This window comes from Prosopis cineraria, unplaced genomic scaffold, assembly GCF_029017545.1.
Source record: "Prosopis cineraria cultivar Desert tree isolate PC_DT_omini unplaced genomic scaffold, ASM2901754v1 PC5, whole genome shotgun sequence".
In the NCBI taxonomy this organism is placed as follows: Eukaryota; Viridiplantae; Streptophyta; class Magnoliopsida; order Fabales; family Fabaceae; genus Prosopis; species Prosopis cineraria.
Genome location: NW_026555336.1, coordinates 32,425,052 through 32,449,502, shown reverse-complemented (window position 1 = coordinate 32,449,502; position 24,451 = coordinate 32,425,052). Strand labels below are relative to the sequence as shown.

At 30.2% G+C, this 24,451-nt stretch overlaps 3 protein-coding genes across 4 annotated transcripts in view; 2 read left to right on the top strand and 1 right to left on the bottom strand.

Annotated features, from left to right (window-relative positions):
• The window catches only part of LOC129312135 (E3 ubiquitin-protein ligase At3g02290-like), a 41,486-nt gene that overhangs the window by 1,968 nt on the left and 15,067 nt on the right, over nt 1-24,451 (bottom strand). The window contains exon 3 of the mRNA XM_054954737.1: nt 1,037-1,127. Coding sequence (XP_054810712.1) covers nt 1,037-1,115 — 79 coding nt within the window. The 5' untranslated portion in view covers nt 1,116-1,127. The remainder of the gene's footprint in view (nt 1-1,036; nt 1,128-24,451) is intronic.
• Nucleotides 6,690-8,308, top strand: LOC129312134 (universal stress protein PHOS32-like). Of its 2 annotated transcripts, none has more exons than XM_054954736.1 (3): nt 6,690-7,088; nt 7,171-7,271; nt 7,572-8,308. In XM_054954736.1, the coding sequence occupies exons 1-3, from the start codon at nt 6,779-6,781 to the stop codon at nt 7,854-7,856; spliced, it is 696 nt and encodes a 231-aa protein (XP_054810711.1). In that variant the 5' UTR covers nt 6,690-6,778; the 3' UTR covers nt 7,857-8,308. The 2 variants fall into 2 exon arrangements, with proteins under 2 accessions (XP_054810711.1, XP_054810710.1); XM_054954735.1 differs by having other exon boundaries at nt 6,693-7,088; nt 7,168-7,271.
• On the top strand, nt 13,154-23,547 carry LOC129310830 (uncharacterized). The gene is given in 18 exon segments (XM_054952743.1): nt 13,154-15,958; nt 16,188-16,322; nt 16,848-16,998; nt 17,479-17,543; nt 17,700-17,759; nt 17,845-17,956; nt 17,959-18,018; nt 18,167-18,261; nt 18,459-19,163; nt 20,279-20,471; nt 20,594-20,787; nt 21,167-21,271; nt 21,868-21,954; nt 21,956-22,008; nt 22,655-22,747; nt 22,749-22,931; nt 23,042-23,334; nt 23,453-23,547. Coding segments are annotated over 18 exon segments (2,892 nt in total). The 5' UTR covers nt 13,154-15,745.

Genomic DNA, 24,451 nt, shown 5'->3' with positions numbered 1-24,451 from the left:
TAATTTGGCATCTTAACCTAAAGATTGAATGATAAAATACACATGATATAATAGTAAAAAAGAAAACACAAACTCATATAGTGATTAGTCTTATTTCTTTATATATATGTGTGTGTGTGGATAAAAGTATTGAATAAAAAAATTAAATAATTATATGACTTAAAATATTAAAAATAGTAAAAAATTTAGAGTTTATAGAGGTGATTCTTTTATATTATCACCAAAATCTCTTCAAGATTTTGCTTGGATTTAGGCAACTTAATTACATATTAATAGTCAAAGGAAATATTTTTTATATTTCGTATAATAACTAAATTCTTTTTTTCATAAAAATTCCTCTCCTCTTCTTATTATATATCAGGTCTTAACAATAATTTAACATACACTAAAAAAATGATTTAAAATTAGTTAATGCTTTTAGAATTTCAAAATTATATCCTCCATGAAATTCATTGATGAGATGAAGTTGTTTAGTTAGGTGGAAGATTGAAATCTCTTTACACATCTAGCTACCTATTAAAATTAAACTTTGATACCACTTATGACTGAGGAGAATCTCGAAAAGAGAAAACTCAGTTGGATCATCTGATAGCAACTAGATAAAAGTGGACAAATCCCATAATATGGATGAGTATATGAGTCATTTTTACTCATATAATTTATTTTAATCCAACTCAATTTGACATCCTTGCTATAAAAAACTCATAATACAATAGTAAAAATGAAAACAAAAACTCATATTAAATTTTGATTACCTCTTATACATATATATATACACACATAAATACTGAATAAAAAAAGTTATAATAATTATAAGACTTAAAAATATTAAAAATAGTAAAATAATTTAGAGTTTATATAGGTGATTCTTTTCATATTATTGCCAGAATCTCTCCAAGATTTTTCCTAGATTTATGCAACCGAATTACATATATCAATAGTCAATAATAAAGATGATAAAACAAACCGAATCTACATATCTATTAATTTTTAAAACTTCCAAATAATAATATAAAATTTTCTAAACATTTTATACCTTGATCTATTTCTGTGGCTTCTGGCTGTTGTGTTGGTGCTGCTTCATCGTCAAAAATCCATATTCTCGTTGGGCACATTATTAAAGTACACTGAAAATAACAATCACACAAAAGAAAATAAGTAAGTAGCTAGTTAGAAATTTAAACATTTATGCATACAACAATTTAGTTGAGAAAGACTTGGCCTTTGCTCAAGTATTAAGGAACTAGTCTTAGCTATTGGATATAATATACAAACTAATCAAACTAATCAGGATAACTAGTTATGGGGAGTTCTGTCAGTGATTAGCCGCATTGACTTAGTTCTTGTTTCAACCAAAAAAAAAAAAACAATAGAGGTTTTGACCATAATTGAAGTGCACGATTGTATCATCTTCAATTGTTTTGGATTCAAAAGTTTGATCAAAACCTGCAATAACGATTAATCATTTTTACATGATCCATAGCAGAGTCTGAATTCACAGTTATGTAAAAGCGAAGTAAGAATCTCTACAAAATTTAAACCTATAAAAACAAGAGATCTGTAGGAAGAACTATATATTCACCGGCTATGAGAATAGCTTTGATAACAAAAAAAAAAAAAGAATTATATAATCAACAAAAAGACGTATAAATTAAGAGTTTGAACAAAACAAAGGATTAATTCCCATCCTATGTGAAAGAATTGTTAAGGAAAATTTAAAACACATAGAAACTGTGAGAGTTAATATCAAGAAGAAGAAATTAGAAAGAAACTATGAGAGCACCCTATGAAAGAACGGGAGAGTTCTTGTGTTACGTTGATGCTGATTTGTAGTATTTGAATTTGAGGATCGACTAACTTCTGTATCATGTGTCCCGAAACAGGAACAAAAAGCACCCATTAGTGTATGCTATTTTGAAACACTGATCTCCGTTAACCAAATGAAGATCTTTGGCTTAGCATCAATTTATATTATTTCATTGAAATATGAGATTTTTTAATTATCCTTTATTAATCACTGTTTTTTTATTTTACGTCTTGATATCTATTTTTTATTTAAAATTTTATTTACCTGTAATTTAGAGAATTATTAAATAGGGGTATAGAATAACTACATGCCAAAGGCATTAATTTTTTCCGGACAACAAATTACTATAAACATGATAAAATTTCTTAAATAAATTTCATGAAACTATAAAATTTTAATTTCTAAAAATTAGTTAAAAATATTTACTCCAAAATGTTTTCTTCAATTATTTGATCCTTAAAATTTATAAATAAAAATTTAAATAAAATTAATTCAGAAGATGCTTTTTTAATAATTTATTAATTAACTTATAGTTAATAATTAAAAAATATTTCTAAATATATAATTAATTTTATATCATTAATTTAAAGAATTGTATAGTGTGTATTTATGTAATTGGAAGATAAAAATAAATTTGTTTGAAGTTTATGGTTTATTATATGCAAAGTTATGAATGTTCAACTATGGATTTTGTTAAAGCTAAACGTGATCGCATCTGGTAGATATTGTTTATATTGTTTTAATTTTTATAATATTTTAGAAGATTTTTCTGTGACCATTTATTGATTTTTTTTGATAGAAAATGAATTTTTTTTCCTTGATACATCATATATATATATATATATATATATTATGATTATCATAAATATTTTAAAATATTTTAATTTTATTTATAATTTTATAAAATTTTATTTTTTATTAATCTTATTTTTCAAGAGAATATACTTTGGGTGGAGGTAACTAAATTTAAATCATAAGATAAGTTTTTAATAAATTATTAATTAAGGTATTTCTGAATGTGTAGTTAATTTTATATCATTGATTTTAAAGAATTGTATAGTCTGTAATTGGAAAATAAAATGAAACTTTTAAAACTTTATGGATTTTTTGGACAAATTTGAACAAGGTTCAGGTAATACGGAAATCTGATTCCGCTTGGGCTTACTATGTTGCCCCTAAGAGAAAGAACATTTATTCATTTTTTTTTCCTTGAATCTTTTTTGATAGGAAAGGAAATTTTTTCCTTGATACATCATATCTATGTTATGATTATCATGAATATTTTAAAAAATTAAATCTTTTAATTTTATTTATAATTTTAGATAATGTTATTTTTAATCTAATCTTATTTGCCAAGAGAATATATATCTTGGATGGAAGTGATTATATTTTTAATAAATAAGGTTAACATATTATTTTAAAATTTTAAATAATTTCTCTAGGACCAGGTTTAAATCTAGTTTTGAATATTTTAAATAATCATAATCTAAAAAAAATATATTTTAAATCGTTTTGAAAAACTACTTTGAAATTTGAATAGGTGAGATATACAAAAATATTATAAAATTTTAAAATAATTAATTAAATTTTTTTATAAATAGAGGTTCACAAAGATATCATAAAAACTAAAAATACTTAAATACTAATAACATTTACTTGTTGTAACCAAACATAAAATTATATATTTTTATAAAATCTTTATAAAATAAATATCTTTTTATAAACTTTTTAAATTATCTAAAAATTACTAATTTTTTAATCTTTAAAAAAAGCCTAAAAGGCTGGACATCAAGTTAGTACTTAATAATCCGCCTGTTTCACTTGATACCTTTATATATAGTATAAAATCAAAATGAAATGAAAAGTATACTATTGATATAAAAAATTTTACAAAAAAATGAAATTTAGATAACTCAAATTAAACATAAAAAGGTTAAATATATTAAATAATTATTAATGATCAATATCTAATGTTATTTTTACAATAAAATGTATTTTAATATAGTATACTGTTTTGCCTAAAAAAGTATTGTAGTATATGGAGAAAACAACCGAAAATGAGATTTGTACTCAAACTTTGTTCATTGAGCAAGTTTTACTTCCTTTAAATTAGCCCACAACAGAAAGAGGAATGGCTTTAACCTTGGATCTAGTTGTGGGCTTGCACTGTCAAGTGGAAGCAGGGACGAATCCCAAAATGATCATGGCGAGAGGGGGGCAAAACTGAAAATTTATCTAAAATTGAGGGGCCGGGGCCAAAAGTTGATTTCAATATGTTTTATAAATAAAAAATTTTCTATTTACTTCTTGTGTTAAAACCTTTTTTTGAGGGTTTATATATTCAAAAATATAAAATATTTTTTATTTTTTAAGGTATAATTAATATTTTTTTAAAAGTGCTCTTAATAAATAAATTATTTTATATTTATGTTTAAATAAAATAAAAAAATTATGTTAGTTTACAAACAATTACTTTATTGGAGATTAGCAAAAAAAAAAAAACCTTTATTTTAGATAACAGTTCAAAATTGTCTTACATTTTAAAATGAAAGAAGTATAAAAAATAGTTTAGAGTATGGGGAGGCAATGACTCCTACATGCCCCCGGGAAGTGGGAGTTTGGAATCTGGTGAAATTAACTATCTTTATTTAGTTTCATACCAATATGGATTGTTTATATTTAATTTGGATAGTCTAAATTTGATAGTCTTATTTTTTATGTTTTAATAAATTGTTATTTCAATATTTACATGATTCAAAATAAAGATAATTTTATAACTGTTATTTCGGAAAAAAAAATCTCATGAAAAATTAAAGGTTAAAGATTTTAAAATTGAACAATTGAAATCAGTTTTTGATGTGGCTAAAATCTCACGAAAATAATGAGCATTGAAAGTCAACCCCTTCAAATGTTCTAGAAAATTACTGTAGAAATCCATACACAATCACATAAATAATCACTTTTCAATTAGGTGTTTGGTGGTTGCTTTGAATTTGCAAGGGAAAAATTGGGAGAAAAGGGTGGGATTTGACATGATAACGGTAGTGATAATTAGAAACTAGCCAGTTGAAGTCTTGGCATATTTATTTTTCCTCAATTACCTAACATCACAATCATTCTACTCAAAATGGGTCATCTTGTTGAGGAAGTGAGAATCTACTTTTGCCTTCATTCAAGTCATTTGGATCTTTTCCCTTTAAGGAGTCCAACGGGAAGTTGGATAGTTGCTTTCATGTTCTGCCTTTTTCTTTACTGTTTATATATTAATTAATTAAAATGAATTAATCTGTTTAATTCATCCCCTAATCACTCCATGCCACATGTGAATCTCGTTTAATTCACCAATCACTTTACTTTTAACTCTTCATCATCAGACTTTAGCCTTGGATTCCAAAACTCAACTCTAGAAAATGACTGGAGTCAGAGTTTGAGTAATAGAGGCACCAGGACTACCAATCTAGCCAAATCCCAATGCCACGCAAAAAAAAAAAAAAAAAAAAAATCTCACTTATGTGATATTAGCTGATTAATAACAAGAAGCCAGGGATAGTTATTCAGGAAATAACAAAGGAATTTTAAAGGTAAATCATAAAAGGAAACTAGAAATAAAAATATTAGAATAGCTATTATCTTTAACAAATTTAATTTCTTAAAAATTGCTTTAAGTATCAATGTTCTAATATTGATAGTAACATTAAAACTATCGGGCATGCATAAAAAATTAAGAATGTTTTTAAATTAAAATAATATTTTAATACTTTATAGATAGACATGGAGAAAAAGTATTGGCATTTATTCGTATGAGATACAATATCAATATGGATATGTCAAGCAATTTGAAGTAACATATTTTATAAGCAAGTTTTTTTTTTCTTTTTTCTTTTTTTTTTATCTAAATTTTTGGTTCACATGGTTTGTCATTGTTAACCTATGCCCCACTCGTTCCTTTAACAATAAAACCAATGAAAGCAAGAAAAAAAGAAGAGAAAAGAAGCATCCTGTAATGATATGAAGAAATGGGGGGCTTTGCAAATCAATCACAAAAGAAGCCTCTAACGAGGTGTTAGAGTGAGAGGAATATCACTTTAATAATGTCATTGATTGGTTATTTCACAGTACTAACAAAGGCCATACCTAAAGATTTTTTTTTTAAATGATATTGTTTGATAAATGATAAGTATTCACGGCTAAAAACAACTTTATCTAACTCTTATCCAGAAAAAAAAATTATTATAAAAAACTAGAAGATATTTTTTTTATTGATTTGGGTTTGATTTTTCTTCAAATTGTTTTAAGATTGCTATTTGAAGAAAAATATTTTATGGGAAAGAATATTTAGTTTTAAACTAAAATAATATTACAGGCACAAGTCAAAAGGAGATCCCATCTCAAAAAATTAGCTTAAAAAAATCTCTTGAATTTATAAATTTTATCTCACTTGTAAGACTTTTCAGTATAGAACTCATAACAATGCCACTCTATTTGAGAATCGACATGCTTGTTAGAATGGTTCTTACATCTTTAAAGTCTCATAACAAAAGTGAACTTTATAAATTTAAGAAGTTCTGTTATTTAATAGGTTAATTTTTGTTGGATGAGCTTTTTCCTCAGACTTTTGCTTTCATGTTATGTGAACAATTCCACAAAATTGTGATGAGGAAAAATGGTGAAGGGTGAGGTAAAGGGCTGGTCTTAGAGGAAGAATGGTCCTACAGTTTGATGACAAGCACGTTCGTAAGGGACATGACACCCCCACAAGGAGGAAAAACAAATAAAAAGAAACAAAAGAACCAAAAATGATTGGAAAAAAGTAAAAGAAAAGAGAAAGCAAAGCACAAATGTACCGTGTCCCATGCCAAAACATCATCGAAAATTTCCCTCAAGCCTCATTGTTATTGATTCCTCCTTCTCTATGCTCCTTCTCATCATTATAAACATTGGTGCCTTGTTGCACACAAGGCGATTGAGCAAATGGGTAAGAGAGGACCTAAGTTGCCAGGCTTCTGCCTCAACAGAATCAGGCCGCATGCTCGTGTCCGTTCCCCACCAGTACAATCCAAGCTTGATCCTACCCACCTCGAAACCGAGAATTCCGGTGAAGATTGTGAGAAGAAACCCGGTGATGAGGCGAAAAACGGGGTTGTTGCTGGTAGGAAGATCATGATTGTGGTTGATTCTAGTTTTGCAGCAAAGTGGGCTGTGCAATGGGCACTCACTCACACTGTTCAGAGCCAAGACATTATAATACTTCTTCATGTGACTAAGCCTTCTTCTAAACAAGGTGTGACTGAAACTGATTGCGGTATCTTGTTTTCTTCATGTGACTGAAACTGATAATACTTCTTCATTTATGACATTAGCAGCCACAGATGAGGAGTCCAGCAAGGATATTCCGCCTCCAAATCCAAAGGCTTATGAACTTGTCTCCTCCTTCAAGAATATGTGCAACGTCAAGAGACCTGAAGTGAGTTTAATTTACTCCTCCTATTCCATGTTGTGTTTTTTTTTTTTTCAACATTCTTGAAAAAAAGAAAAGAAAAGAAAGCATAAAGTTTCAACTTGTTTTCACTTTATATATCTAATTGTTCCACTACCGCCTGCAAAATGTAAAGCTCACAGATTGTGGAACATGGGTAAGGATTAAAGCTTTTTTCTGTGATTATTAAAACGAGCATGCTACTTTATATCTCTGCTTTTGTTAGTATACATTGATGAAGGCATGTGATGATTGAATTAATGTTATGAGATTATATGGTTCTGATAGGTACAAATTGAGATTGCAGTGCTGGAAGGGAAGGAGAAGGGCCCAAAAATAGTGGAGGAAGCCAGAAAAGAAGGAGTGTCACTTCTGGTTTTAGGGCAGAAGAAGAGGTCCACAACATGGCGTCTTCTGATGATGTGGTCTGGCCACCGGGTGGCCACCGGGGTGGTGGAGTACTGCATACAGAATGCTCATTGCATGGCGATTGCAGTGAGAAGAAAAAGTAAGAAAGCAGGAGGCTATATGATCACCACTAAGCGTCACAAGGATTTTTGGCTCTTGGCTTAATTAATCAAACTCAACAATCACAAATCCTGCAGATGATTTGCTGCTCAAAGTGTTCTTTATATTCTTTTTGGTATTACAATTGGTGTTGTCTTCTCTTTATACTTTTGGTCAAAGGAAGGCATGAAGACATTCACTGTGAGATTTGTAAGGTTTTTTTCATAAGCCTTTCTAGATCATACTGGTGTGTGTGTCTGTAATCTACAGTGTTTGTAAATGATATAATGTGTCTTGAGAATGAGAAGGGACTGAAATGATGATAATGCAATGGAAAGTGACCATAAGATGGCATTATGTAGGCCATTGCTGCTAATGAAGAGTGAAGAATCACAAAGGTCATTCTTTAGGTTTCTCTATTGAGGTACAGGAACTGAATGAGGGCATGTAACACCTGAGCGAAAAAAAGGACCAAAGTTTGATATGCAAAATTGCAATGCTAGATTAATTATGGTTAATATGTGTATTATTAATTGAGATCACATATGACTTGTTGATTTGATGTGTTCATATTTAGCATATAAAACACCTACATCTAGACTCCAAATTGAATTAGAATATGATCAATCTGAGCTATTTTAACTAGATTTTACTTACCTTTTGTTTCTTGGGTTTGTTTTTTTAATACTTTTCTTGGCTTTACAAAGCCCATGAAAACTTGTGTTTTTTTCTTTTAAAAAACAAAGGAAAAAGAAAGAGCTAAGAGGAATTTCTACAAGGTACATGAGGGGAGAAAAGAGCAGGATATTCAAGGAGTATATGAAAGTTGAGATCAGATCTTTGTAAGATTCCAATGGAGCAGATGAAAAGATGCAGCCAATTAATCTTTGTGCGATGATTATATTTTTCACACACAACTCTGTTCCGTAAACTAAATTCTAGAGTTTGGATTCCCAAACATAGCTCTGGGGTGCCAATGTTTTTCAAGGAAACAAGAGAAGGGATTATAGGCCTGGGAGAATTATTTTTTATGGAATGGAAATAGAGAATATTAATAAAAACAGTGTTGGGTAATCTACTCTCAGTGGATTGGGCTCAATATAAGCCCATGAAATCTTTATCAGAATATAAAGAAAATTAGGCTTGAAAATGTAATATACTCTAGGTTAATTGTGCAGTTTTCCTTTAATAATTTAAAAGTTCAGAAGAGATAATAGTTTTATTATCATGCACAAACGATCAAAAACCACAATCGGTGTGGATAATTTTAAGAGCAAGATAACTTTCAAATATTCAGTAGTGATTCTAAATTCATTCTCTCAGTTTTTCTTTCTTTTTATTTTCCAAGTGCATTTGTTGTATTTATTTGAATCAAGTCTAATATTATGGTTTTGTTCCTGCATACGTACGTTAAACTCAACCACTACAAGTGTACATTCTTCCTCCAAAACTTATAAACAGGAATGAGATGATGAATGTGAATGAATTTTTAAAACATGTTTGGCACTTTAATGCATGGTTTAGATGAGGTGGATGATAGGAAAAGATGTATATTTAATAGTAGCTACCTCGCAAACATTTGTTGCTGCAATGAATCTCTTTTTTATTAAAAAAAATCATGTTTGAGAGAATGATGATATAAATTTTATTTAATATATATAGTTATATACATAGTTGAAATATCAAAATTCCATAATACCCCCCTCACAATGCTTTTGTCTCCCCCCCCCCCCCCACCACAAAAAAACAAAAAAAAATCTTCCAATCTGCGAAAAGAACTCCAATTTTTTAAACTGCAGAAGTGCTTTTTCTTATCCAGCCACTCGATTTAATAATGTCAACTCCTCCATTACTATGAGTACTCCAGCGAAACGATCTCAGTATTAATGGTACGGAGATGGTAATGACTTTCACTTAAATATTGATGGTTCTTAGAAGAATGTCATTTTCAAATGTGAAGTGTGATACAGTATAGTGAGGCTGAGTGGGTTGCTGGCTTTCGTTCCAGTGTTGGTCAATTTCCCCCTGCAATTAGTGAAATTATTGGCATTATCCAAGGTGTTAACTTATGCTGTCATACGAACATTCAACGTGTTCATGTTTTCATATACTGTGCCGAGGCGATTAATTTAATTACTAGGAATGATGTGAATCACCACCTTTTAACAGATATCATTGATTATGCCAGAGTTTGGTTGAATCATTATGGTTTTCTTTCATTAAATTTTATATACCGTTAGGCAAACTTTTGAATTCATTTACTCACACAAAATACTTTAGATTTTATTGATAGTTTATGTGCTTTTGATCAACTATCACTTTTTTGCCAAGAGGTGGTGAACAAATGAAAAGATTTGGTCTCATTTTATAAGTTGATGTAACTTATATCCATTTTTTAAACTTAATAGATCCTCGTATTATTCAAAAAAAGATAATACTGCTCGTTGTGGTATTTATATTCTATATCCAACAACATGTCCTGTTTTCAATAAAAACAAATACTTGTGCATCATAAAAAAAAAAAAAACAACTTTCTTTGCTCTCCACCAAAAATCTCAGACCAAAATCTATTTCTACCCTATTTATTGAAATGAGAAGAAAACATTATAGAATAACAAGTTAAGAGAGAAAAGTAAACAAAAAAAAACATTTTTTCTCATCAATATAATTTTTTTTCTTTAAGTTTTCCCATCTTTATGATGAAATTAATGGAAAAAAATAATGAAAAATATTTTTTAAATTTTCTTTAATTTTTTCTCTTCATTTTATTTAAAAACTAAAAAGGCTAGTTTTTAGGTATACTTGGAGTTATCTAACTTTATATAATATTTTAATTTAATCTTCTAATTTTATAAAGGATCTTTTTACTTTTTTAGTCTCCTAATCTTGATATTATTAGTTTCAAATAATTTTTTTTATCTAATCATTTTTTAAAAAATTAAACTTAATACGTTAATATTTAAAAATATTTTGTTAATATTTAAGAGTTCAATATAATTTTTTTTGGTGATGAGAGTGAGATTAATAACATTAGAGTTAAATAATTGAAAAATATTTTATAAAATTAAATGACTCAAATAAAATCTCGTGTAAAATTAAAGACTAAATTTATAGTTTTTTATGGGTAAAGGGGCAAAAAAATCTACAAAATCATCAGCCAAGATCATCCAATAGTTCAGATTGAGAAAAATAATATAAATACGCATAATGTTATATGAATGGATGAAGCGATTAAACCGTTAACTTTATCCTAACGTTGTTAGTTTTTGATACTAAATGTTGACTATACATATCATGTATCAGTTTTCACTGACTTGGACTGAAAAAGAGGGCAAAAATATTTACGAAATCGTCAGCCAAGAGCATCTAATAGTTTAAAGTAAGAAAAAGGATAAAAATATCTATAACATTATCATAGTTGGTGCAAAAGTGATCAATCCATCAAATTTTTTAAATGTTAACCATTTAACTGACATTTAAGTAAAAGTTGACTATTTTTTTTATTGATATAAATAGAAAATATTCTCAAATGAAATTTTATAAAGATTAATCGATTATCATATGAAAACTAATTTTGTTAAAGGATAAGTGGAGAAAGAGGGACTTGGTTTTGATGCTCCACCCTCCGTTGCACCTCTACTCTCTAAGGATAATATTCATATTAATTTTGACTATCTAGATAAAATATTTATAAAAATTAATAAATATGATCAGTAATCTAGACAATCTAAATTTGCACTACCAAAATAAAAATTTATAAAAAATTTTAATATTATATCTTCTAATTTTAATTGCTAATGTATTTTAAATGAAGGTTAAGATATATTTTTTATCTTATAATTTTATATAAGATTTTAGTTTAATATTTTAATTTTATAAATTATATTTTTAGTATTTTAAATATAATATGATAATTTTGAATGATTATTTTTATATCAGCTATTATTATTTTTTAAAATTAAATTTGATAAATCAATATTTAAAAATATTTTGTCAATTTTTAAAAGTTTAATACAAAATTTTTTATCAAAAAATTAATGATATTATGATTAAATAATTTAATAATATATTTTATAAAACTAAGTGCCTGTTTAAATTTCAATTGGATATAATAGATTATAAAAATAATTAATTAAATGATAAATTTTAATCATAATTGACTATATTATAACATAATCTGTTTAGATATTATTTTTTTAAAATTAATTTTAACAAGTAAAATAACTAATGAAAAAGTAAAATATATTATTTAAATTATATATATGATTAATTATAAAAATTTAAATTATATTAATATTAACAATTTTAATTTATGTAAATAAATAACTCAATATATCTTAGTTTAAATAAATCTGATAAAAGAAAAGATTTAATTTTAAATATCAAATATCAATTTTATAATAACTAATGAAGATAATAATATATAAATTAATCTCTAATAATATCATGAATATAAGCTATATCTGATGAAAATATTAAGCATTGCTTAAAAATTTTAACAATATAAAAAATATAGCAATGCAACAAATGATGTAAAATCTCTCTCTCTCTCTAAACCTTTGCAATAATCTTTATAATGACTCTCAATTTTAAATTAAATTAAATTAATTTTTTTCTGTCAATTAATATTTTATTTAAATTAGTTTTATAACAAATGATAAGTGAAAGGTGAGGATTGAGAAGAACTTATGTTAATAACTTTTTTAAATATTTAAAATTTAAAATTTATTAAAAAAATAAAAAAAGGAAATTTAATTTTAATTTTATTAAATTTTGTGCTTTTTTTATTTTTTGAGTTTTTTTATAATTTTCTCACATTCCTTGAATAATTGAGCGCAAAAGCTCTGGCAGCGTTGAAAAAAAATTAATTTTTTGGATAAATAAGTGTTTAAATAATGTTGGCAAAAATCAATTAAAAAATCAATTATTTTGGGTAAAAATTAAGTTTTTGAATAAAAAATTTAACATAAGAAGTTATGATTTGTTGTTGTATTATTACAAATATGAGAAAGAAAGTTGTAAATATTTAAAAATAATTTATTTTTAATAAACATAATTTAATAATTTATATAAATTTATTATTAATAGAAAAATTTTTAAAAATTTTAAAAAAATTATAATATTTTGAGAGACTAACTTATCATTTATATATTTTAGAGGATATTAAGGTCACTTTTCCATCTAAAAATATATTTTAACTTTAAATGAAAGATAATTTTTACAATTACAAAATTACCCTCAAAGCAACATAATATCATAGCACCGGCGCCAGCAATTGTCTCCGCCGCCGCTCCCACTCGTTGTTACCGCTGGTTCTCACTCCAGGTTCCGCTTCTCTACGTTCCGTCTGCTCTTCTTCTGTTTTTGTTTTTGTTTTTGTTTTTGTTCTTATTTTCTCTATCGTTGCTGTTTATATGGTGCTGCTTTTCTTTTTCGATCTGTACTCTTTCTCTGCTAGTTTTCATTTCCTTCTCTCCCTGTGTTCGCTCACTGTTTCTCGGCAGTTGTTTTTGGAAGAAGGTTGTCCAATGTTTTCATATCTGTACTGCTGAGTATTGCTATCAAAAGAAAAAAAGAATAAGCCGTTTTGTTTGCCTTTCGTTCATTACTTAGATGCTTTTGCCTCTTGAGATATAATATAATTAATCTTGGAAGTTTGAAACATTGATTGTTACTGAACTGGTTTATTCAGTATCTGAAAGTTTGGGATATACAAAGCACTTTGAGGACCCGACTTCTTTTTCCTTTTCCATCAGCTAGAGAGAATTTCTGCAACTGATTCATATTTATTGATTTCAAATCAGGCATGCCATGGTAGAAGAATTAGCAGAATCTATTTGTTCATATTTATTGTTGCAATTGCAGTTTATGGTATCTATCTTCTGATTAGATGTAAATTTTTTATTTGGTTTTTACTAGATGAGATTGATGGTGCAATAGATGTATTAGTTCGCCAAAATTTGATGCAATGCTTTATGTTGGTTCCCCGATACTTGGAAGTGCATCAAATAGCTATACAGTTCAAGTTGTTTGTGCTTTTGTATGGTGCTATGTGGTTCACATGTCTAATAAGAGAAGAATAGGTTGCAATATGAGTTTGAGGGGAGAATGAGTACATGAAGGAGTAATGAGTCGAGTAATTAATAGTAGAAATGGTTAAGATATTGTTAGGATGGGTCCTGAAGCTTTCTTTAGATTATGTGGTTTGTTGGAAAGAGAGGGTGGCTTGCAAGCCACACTTTATTCACGTGTGTGAAAGAACAAGGTTCTAAGACTCTTTAACATATTGAGACAGTAAAAAATCGTGTATTTTGCCCTCATATGGTGTGGTGAGGCAATTAGTCATAATCTCTATATAGTGTTAGAGGCTATAATTGAGTTAGAAGGAAATTTTCTGGTACTACCTGATGGTATTTTCGTCCCTCTTGAAATCCAAACAAAAGATCATTGAAATTCCTCCCCTCCCCATTCCTCTTTAAAAATATTAGGATAACTATATGATGTTTTAAAATGTTTTGAATTTAAAGTTTAAATTAGTATCTTTTCATAATATTGCTCATATATTTAAATGTCCCATTACTAATTGTCGTTGGGTGAAGTGAAATAATTAAATAAAATAAAATTTAGAGTTCAACTTTGTGAATTAGAACGATTTTTTCTGAAAAAATAATTAAAAATAAGGTATGGTTGCTTTGCATTTTGCAACATTGCATTACATATCCTGTATTTTCAAAATAAACCCTGCCCTTCTCCTGTGCTCTTTTTTCTTCACTGCCACAACCGTCTCTACCAGCAGCTGCGGTCAACCACTGGTGGTTTATGGTCCGTCTCGGTAAGGTCACCCTCTGCTCCCAATCTGTTGGAATCCACTTCTCTTTCCATCTAATCTTAGGCAATGCGAACAAAATGGATTAGAGAAATACCATACTCTTGAGATGCTTGGAATCGCCGTTGAGTTTCCTTCACCTACTTCAATTTCTTAACCAATAAAAACTTGTCTCTTGGCCACTTAATAAGGAATGGTTGAATCCTAACATTTGTATTCTGGATTGTTTATTATAATAATTGGTTGTCATTTGTTTATCCAGTTGATCTTTCCAATGTTCTTCATTCAAGATCATATATGAATTATTCTCAACGGAAGTTGTTTGTGTTTTTGAGTATTCCCATCCACCAGAGAAGAAAAATAAACCAATCACCCATTTATTTTGCAAGGAAAAGTGTTCGTTGCCATGGCTAAATGGCTTGGGATTTATAAGTGAATCTGCTTCCAACACCAGGCCTAAACGCAAACATCAGTAACTTAGCTATAAAAAATCATTGAATATATTTTTAAATATGTGGAAGGGATTATTCTTCTTTATAGGATTTGAGGGAGCAGATCAAATGATGTAGCCAATCTTTATGCAATTATATTTTGTCATACAATTATGCTTTTCAATCAAGTTCTGGAGTTTGAATTTTTAGACATTAGATTTGCAGTGTTAATAGGTACAGTTTCATTTTGTTTATATTTGAGTTCTCCTTGAGTATATTGTGGTTATATGTAGATTTAGTTATTCTAACATTGAAGGAGTTTTGTTTCTAATGTTATATCACCAAGCCCATAATAGTATTATTTTATATGATGTGTATAAAATATTGCAGCAAACATCGTATAGTTCCCTTTTCTTTTCTTTTCTTTTTGTTTGTCCAGAAACATTATCTAGTATTGAAGTCTTGATGGGTCTTGTGCATTAAAATTAAATAGCTAAAAAAGCAACTCGCATTCTTCTTGTGTGAAAGGTCGGCGTTGCTTGTGGTGAACTGTCACCATACTCATCTATCTACCTTTGATAGGTAGGGTCTGGCAATCACCTCTCACAGCAAAGAGAAAGTTTTACACGACAGTGAGTTCATTATAATAGACACATAAATCCTAAACCTTAAAAAGGTGCACTCCAACACCCTCATCAATGGCAAAATCATCGAATCGGGAACTTAGTACCCAAAAGACGAGCAAGAAGAAGAACAAGATTGGTCCAGATGTTGTAGCCATGAAAGTTAAGGTCCCCAAAGAAAACCCTTTTGAGACGATTTGGTCTCGAAGAAAGTTTGACATACTGGGGAAAAAACATAAAGGTGAAGAGCGTCGGGTAGGCATGGCTCGTTCTCGTGGCATTGAGAAAGTAAGTGCTTGCTTACTATTTTCCTATTTTATTGTTATTGTAAGGTTTTGTTAAATATTGTCATGAAGGAAGCTTGTAGATTCCTTGATCAGAATGGTTTTTTTTGTGAATTGAATAAATATTTTGTTTGCTACTTTGTATCAAATATAAACATGAGAAATTTCTCGTCATCTTATTTCTTTCTATTTTATTTTGCTGTTGTGAACTTATCTTATTTCTGGTTTGGCAGAGGAATAAAACGCTGTTGAGGGAGTATGAGCAGAGAGGGAAGTCATCTGTGTTTGTGGATAAGCGAATTGGAGAGAAAAATGAAGATCTAGATGAGTTTGGCAAAGCTGTTTTGAGATCACAGCGTGAACTCCAGGTGGTTTTTTCTTGGGCTGGTTACAAAACCCATGAGTTTGATCATTTCAGCATTGTATTTTGGGAGTTATCTTTCTCTTTCTTAATGGTTTAGGGGCGTGTATAATTGTCAGAAAAATGATTTTCATTCCAATTTTCACCTTATATATTGCCAGCGTGACTCTTGCTAACATTGAATGCTGAGTTAGGGATATTATTGCCCCTAGGAAATCAATCTTATGGTTCTGTTATTTCATTTATTTATAATTACATTTATAATAGGAGTTCATCAGTTTTCTTTTTGGGGCTAAAATTTTCTTATCCTGGCCCAAAATGTTGCCTTAGTGAATTATCTTTACTGTCTAACAAGTAGCTCTGTATATGTTGCTTACGCTCCAAGCGTACTTTATAGTATTGTTTTATAATCTATCTAAATATATTCTATGGTGGAACTTGGAAACTTCTGAAATCTCTGGTGTGATTGCTCAAATGCTAATCCTCATTAGTTGTAGTTCCTTCTCTAACACTTTTATCTGGGTGTATATAGTTGCGCTCAAAATTGAACAAGAAAAGTAAGTATAACTTGTCAGATGGAGAAGAAGAAGATTATGAGGGTCAGGAAATACAAGGAAGAGATGATTTTGAGGATGAAATGATTTCTGATGATGATGATGCTGTTGAGACTGGAGAAGCTAAGAGTACGTAACATTTGTTTAACTTTTGCACAGTTTTCCTTTCTATATATGAGTTAGATAATTGCTAGCAGTAAGTAGAGTATATACACCATTTGATCTCTTGGATGAGAATCAATAATTGAAAGTGGTTTTCACGTGTATATTTGGGGCACCCTTATCTCATTTCGGGAAGGGGACAAATCTAAAAACTTTTGGCTTGACCCCTTAATGAGGTTTGCTTTCTCCTTATTGTAGTTTTGAATTTAAAGTGGGACCATAAAACAATTTTATAACAACTTGGGTTCATCTTTTCAATTTCATTTTCATAATCTTGTAAATTTTTATTTGTTTAGGTAATTCTAAACTATGCCTTAGTATTGTTTCTTTTAGAAGTTAATGCTATACGTCCAGTAGGTATTACGTTTTATACTTGAGGGTACCCATATTACAACCTTTTGTCTTGAGTTTCGTGTTGACGGCATGGGTTCCATTTTGATTTTGCAGACAATTCTTCCGTTGTTAGTATTAATAATAATATGAGGATTTCTGGAGAAGAAGGCGAGCCAAATGTAAGATCCTTTTGCTTTCTTGAGCATATTGCATTTTTCTCTCTTATGATGGCATTATGCATAAGAGATATCATGTGGATTTAATCTTCCATTTTCAAGGTATAAGCTTCCTTTACAACTGCATTCGTTCTAATAAAATACTTCTATCACCTGCAGAAACATAAAAGCAAGAAGGAAGTTATGGACGAAATTATCTCAAAAAGCAAAATTTTCAAGGTATGGGGTTTTCTTTAGTCATGGGCTATTGGTTTATTTATAGTCTATTTGTCCTTACATATTCTTTTTTTTTAATATGTTCCAGGCCCAGAAAGCTAAAGAAAAGGAAGAAAATGAACAGTTGCTGGAAGATTTAGATCATAAATTCACTGCTTTAATTCAGTCTAAAGTATTATTATCTCTGACTGAACCCAGGAAACGAATTCCTTGGAGGCTCTGGTGAACAAGAGTATTACTATTGAAACTAGCAACAAAGATAGCTTATCTGGCACTCAGAAGATAGATGCATCTATGGAGGTACCTATTCATGAGGATTCTTGTAGGCCTTGAGAGCTTCTTCTTGTTGTAATATCCTATTTGTTCTTTGTGGCAGGATAAACCTGATGCTTATGACAAGCTTGTCAAAGAACTGGCTTTGGAAATGAGAGCTCGCCCCTCAGACAGGACAAAGACTCCAGAAGAGATTGCTCAAGAGGAAAGAGAACGCTTAGAGCAATTAGAGGTATTTATAAATTCCTTATGCTTGGCAAAGCTGGCTTTTAGAAATGGATGACTTTAACATTTGCCAGTGGATTCTTAACATCGCTATGATTCCAGAGTAACATCAATCAATTGTAATATATCATTTGCTGCCATGGACTTGTTTGTTCCATGGAGTCAACTATTTGATTTCTTTAACCTGTAACAACATAATTTCAGGAAGAGAGACAGAAGAGGATGGCTGCTGCTGAAGATTCAAGTGATGAAGATCATGAAAATTCAGAAAATTCACCAAAAGACAAGCCAAAGTTGCTCTCTGGGGATGACCTTGGTGATTCCTTTTCTGTTAGTGAAGAAACAATGAGCAAAAAGGGCTGGATTGATGAGATTCTTGAAAGAGAAAATGCAGAAGATTCTGCTAGTGAGGGTGGTGAAGCTTCTGATGATTCTGAAAGTTCTGAAGATGCAGATGAAGATTCTGATGAGGATCCTTATGAACATGAAAATAGTTATTCTTTGAAGGATTGGGAACAAAGTGATGATGAGAATATCAAGCCAAATTCAGAGGATGAAGGAGAAGAAGATAGTGGTGATAAAGAGAAAGGAAAAAAGGCAGGACGGCATGACAGGGTCAATGCTGAGAAGAAATTGAATGCTACAGTTCTTATAAATGCCAAGAATAAAGATGATGTTGAAAATGTTAAAAAGGATAGGGATTATTCAGATTCCAAGAAGATGGATTCTGGGGCTAAAAAATCTTCGGCAAAGTCAGACATTCCTTATATAATTGAAGCTCCTAAGACATTTGAAGAATTATGTTCATTGTTTGATAACTGCTCAAATTCTGACATTATCATGGTTATTAACCGAATTCGAGCAAGCAATGCAATCAAACTTGCTGCAGAAAACCGCAAAAAGATGCAAGTATGTAACTATATCCTTGTCCATTAAAATCATATTATCTGTATGTTTGTATAAATTTCTATTTTTCTCTCAACTGTCAGTTAAAGTGGAAGCTCTTAGAAAATTTCATCTTCATAGTCTCTTCTTTTTTGAACGTTAATGTTTTGTGCATGATGAATTAGAAAGTTATGTTGTAATGCCTAAAATCTCTAAATCTTTACCATACAGTTTATGGTTCTTTTAATGGTTTCATGCTTCATCACTTGAGTAATATTACTTTTATAAATATGATGACTGCCTATGGATTTTAAACTATATTGTGTTTCATGCTTGTGCTAGTCCTGACACTTGCATGTAAAAGTATCAAGGGACTTGATCTATAGTCTGAGCTGTAGTAGCTAAAAAGTTTTTGTTAACTGTTTTGATTCAGTGGATGCTTTCTTGAAGGAATCCTGCACTATTGACTAGGTTAAACTAATTTATTGATACAATGAGCCAGCATAATTGATTTCGATATATATTTTGGGTCTATAACTGGAATTGCCTGTTCATGTGCTTGCGTCATTATTTCTATTGAACATCTGTGCATTTATGTTCTTGAAACTTGTTATTGTGTTCCTCTAGCGGAGATCTGGTTACTTTAACAAGAAGATTGTGGATTTGACTCTAACTGGGATGAATTTGGTGGGTTTATGGATAGCCCTTGACTCCAAATTTTCAGTGATCCAAGATAAAACTAGTTCACAGCATTTTGTGGAAGATGGGCTAGTTAACGTCCTTTGGCTATTGTCCAAAAAAAAGTCCTTTGGCTAAGTTTATTGTTAGAACAAGATAAGAGATCTCACCAGATCTTCTTTTGGGGTTAATTTTTATCTGCCTCCCAAGTTTCAGTAATTTATTATAGGACAGGGGTTGTCCCTTATGGATATGCAAAGGGATAGCTCATGGTTATGATGCATTTTCTTGGGGTTTATTCTACTTTTACCATCTGACGTAGCACTTAGACTAACTTTGGACACTTGGACATTAACTGACTCTCTCTGACCTGCTGTTCTAAATAATTTACTATAAAATTGTGTACGATTATTAAAGATTCATTTTATAGTCAATATTTATAACATGACTTCTCTTTGTAGGTATTTTATGGCAATTTACTGCAGTATTTTGCTGTTTTGGCAAATAAAAAGCCATTGAATTTTGAGTTACTAAACTTGATGGGGAAGCCATTGATAGAAATGAGCATGGAGATTCCATTTTTCGCTACTATATGTGCTCGTCAAAGAATAGAAAGGGCAAGAAAACAATTGGTTCAGAGCTTAAAGAACCCAGGTTAGAATGTAAATGTAATAGTTGTATATTCTGTGTTGCCTATTAACAAGAACGTGAAACTGTATATGCTTTTGTGACACTTTTTTTGTTTTTTTGTTTTTAAATCTTTTATGTTGTCTCAGAAAGTAGCAGTTGGCCTTCTTCCAAGATGATATTTCTTTTGCGGTTGTGGTCCTTGATATTTCCGTGCTCTGACTTTCGGCATCCAGTTATGACGCTAGCAATATTATTGATGTGTGAATATCTGATGCGCTGCCCAATATTGTCTGGTCGGGATGCTGCCATTGGTGCTTTCTTATGCTCCATGCTTCTCTCTGTGAGTACATCTTCAAGCAAGATGTTTTATTTGTTGTTTTTATGTTTTGCTGTTTCCATTTGACATCAACAACAATATTCTGGTGTACATTTTTTGAATTTTATCATGATCTTAGTCTTTTGAATGCTGATAATTATCATGTTGTGGTGAATTAACCCTTTAAACCTTTTTTTTTTGGGCTAAATTATGCTCAACTCCCTAAATTTTTGATCGTCTGCAAATAAACTCTTAAATATTTAAAACTTGACAATGAATTTCCCGAAACTTTAAATGTTGTTTAGATGATTCTGTTGCTATTAATTTTTTTTCTTTTCATTTTCTAACTTGATACCGTCATACTGATTGATTTGCTTGCTCATGTACTTATTTTGAATTACAGATATTTAAACAGTCACGGAAGTTCTGTCCTGAAGCCATAATTTTTCTCAGAACTCTGCTGGTGATAGCTACTGAAGAAAAATCCATTTCAGGTGAAGATTCTCAGGTATGACTTTATGCTTCATTGACTACAATTTGAAACATAATTTGATACTGATAATGTTTGTGAATGATATGTTAGTTTTTATTTGGGAGGTGAGGAAAGAGGATCGTTAACATCACTTTTCCATATCTTGAGCTGTTATTGGACCTAAATTTGAGAGTATAAATGCAAGCTGTACTAAATGATTTTACATGTCTGGTTTTCAATGTATTGGCACATTTTATTGGAAAGGATAATGACTTCTCTCAATTCTTTTGATGCTGTTATGAAAACAAGAAGACAGATCATGTGATTCCTTTGAATTATAGGTGAATCGTCTCTGTGCTTGGATTTGCAATCTCAAGACATATAGCATGAATCAAAGAGAATCTTATTTCTGAATTTCCATTTAAAATTCCATTCAGATGAGTTGATTGATTGTTATGCAAAAGAAGTTATTTTGGAAGCTAAAGTTTAAATCTTGACTGCATCTATAACCTAGCTGCATCTTGAATTAGGTTTTTATTACTTTATTTGATTGTGGTGTTGTGTAAGCTTTATGAAGGTAACTAAATTTCATGGAGGCATGTGTAATGACTATTTTAATTGTCCTCCTTCAGTTTTATCAACTTGTAGAACTGAAAACTACCAAGCATCTCTTGCGCATGCAAGAGACGGTAAATGAGGTTAGTCCTTTGGATTTCATAAAAGATGATAAACACGCCAGAGGACTCTCCTTTCTTCTCTTCAGATGATTTCAGGTAAACAAACTAATTATGCTGATGGCATACAATATTGGTATTTTAACTTGAAACATAATATGTCCCCTGAACTATCGTATGAAAGGTAAAAACAATTATCCATTGTCAAATTTAAACGTTTAATTGTCGAGATTGCTAAGATCTCTTTGAATGAGGGTTGTTTGTCTCAAAATAGATAGCTTGAATTACCTCATTTTACTCAAATCACAGAGGTTGCCTTTTCTTTTCACGTGGTACTGGACATTAAATTCAGTCTGTGGACAACAGTTTCGCCTTTCAGTAGGCAAAGTTTTAAATTTTGAAGTTTAGGTGCTAATTTTGTTATAAAGTTATAGTTTAGGGGTTAATTGTACTTATAGTGCCATGTTTTCCTCCTTATACACAATTTGTTCATTACAAGACATTTTCTAGCTCTGTCAATTCTTCGCTTGCTTATGCAATTATGCTTCATAAAGAATCTAATATCTTTAGGCACAAGTTGCTTTGTCAAGATCTGGTTACTTATATTCATGTTGTAGCTATAATTTCAGGCGGAAAGATACTAGATCAAGCAAATATTTATCTATCGTATCTCAATCCGTTGAATTAATATTTCCCCCCTCAGTAAAGTTTATAGCTTTGTTAACCTTACGTATTTTAATTACAGGGCTAGTGTATTGGTAGCAGTTATCGAAACTCTACGGGCTATGTCAATATCTATGATGGTTTTAAGTTCATTTCCTGAAATCTTTTACCAGTTTTGACATCATTACGTCGACTGGCAAAAGAAAAAATACACCAAATGCACTTCATGATAAAATTGAAGATGTTGCCGAGCTGATTAAGTCAAAAGTGGATGAACAGCACACCACTAGGCGACCACTTCAAATGCGGAAGCGAAAACCAGAACCTATCAGGCTATTGAATCCAAAGTTTGAGGAGAAGTAAGCTCTTTGTGTTCATTGCTCAGGTTTTTATATTGAACGTGCAAGTCATTAACGGGCTCAGCCTAAAATCAAGCTTTTATTAATGAAAAGTCTAATATGCCGTGCAGCTATGTTAAGGGTAGAGACTATGATCCAGATCGTGAACGAGCTCAGAGGAGAAAATTGTATAAACTTTTGAAACGTGAATCAAAGAGGGCTGCTAGTGAATTGCGTAAACAGTGCTTTCTTGTATCCGTGAGGGAAAAAGAGAAGGCTTTATATGATGAAGAAAGAGCAGAGAAGTATGGAAGAGCAAGGGCTTTCCTTCAAGAACAAGAGCATGCTTTTAAATCTGGACAGCTGGGAAAAGGAAGCAAGAGGAGGAGTAAAAACCTGGCTTATGATGATTCTATGCTTGCTTGTTTCGTTTTCTATTTTATTACATTAGTCGTTAGTAATTATATTAATTTGTTATCAATTTTGATAACTTCCTATATATATTTCGATTTTATGCTTAAAGAACTCCATCTTTTTACAAGATTTCTGTAGAAGAGGGGATCAGATATATATGGAGTTGAATGCAAAAACTTATGAGCCATCTCAGATGCATGTCATCTCCAGATTCCATATCTAAAAATTTGTATCCGTGCGCGCGCGGTGGTGTGCAGTGCACAACTTTCAATTGGCCACATGAAATTTAATAGGACAAAATGGATCTGAAAAAGTAGGGAAAATTAACACCCAGGTTCAGCAAAAGAAGAATTTATTATTAAGGAGTCTTATAAATTTACAAAATACTCTCAAATTTTAAATTTGATGCATTTATAATTTGATAAAAGGTATTAACAATTGAACAATGGGTATTTTAAATTTGCAAAGGAAAATAGCCATTGCTTAGTTATTGATGTCTTTTGTCAAGTTGTAAATGCACAAGATTATGAGTGTTTTATGAATTCATGGGACTTTTTAAGAATAAGTTCTGTTCTGTAAGACATAGGTGTAATTTGTCCAAAAAGTAATGGATAAGGCATGAAGAAAATTGTTATAACGAGCGTTTTTTGTTAACATAATTTCGCTCCACTCCCCCCCACAAAATAAACATAATTTCAATTTTTTCTTTTAGGCCTTTATCCCTTCAATTTGTACCTTGTCTTTCTAATTCTCTTAGTAATTATTTATTTCTATTTAGTATATAGAATCTGTTTCCATTTTAAAAATTGAAGCGAAGTTTTTTATGTTTACTCTCTTAACTTATTTGGTCCTCTCATTAATTTATAGATATAAATATAATTACGCACATACTAAAGTTTTTATTAACACTTTTAAAGATTGTCAGGTTCTAGTTACACACTCCCGATGGCATGCACACATTCAATCATTCAGTGGAATAGAGAAAATTCCATATGCTTAAAAAATTGGTTTAAAATTTGGGAACAGAAGAAAAATCATTGAAAGAAGTCGAGAACATTTTACTTAAATCCAAGTTTGAATTTCACTGAGGCACTAAATACTACAAGTCTCCATATTCATCTCTATAA

What these genes read in the sequence shown, in the direction of transcription:
- LOC129312134 (XM_054954735.1), top strand. Translation starts at nt 6,779, where the DNA reads ATGGGTAAGAGAGGACCTAAGTTGCCAGGCTTCTGCCTCAACAGAATC. An exon ending in TAAGCCTTCTTCTAAACAAG is followed by an intron (nt 7,089 to 7,167) that starts GTGTGACTGAAA and finishes TTATGACATTAG; the next exon opens with CAGCCACAGATGAGGAGTCC. An exon ending in GCAACGTCAAGAGACCTGAA is followed by an intron (nt 7,272 to 7,571) that starts GTGAGTTTAATT and finishes TGGTTCTGATAG; the next exon opens with GTACAAATTGAGATTGCAGT.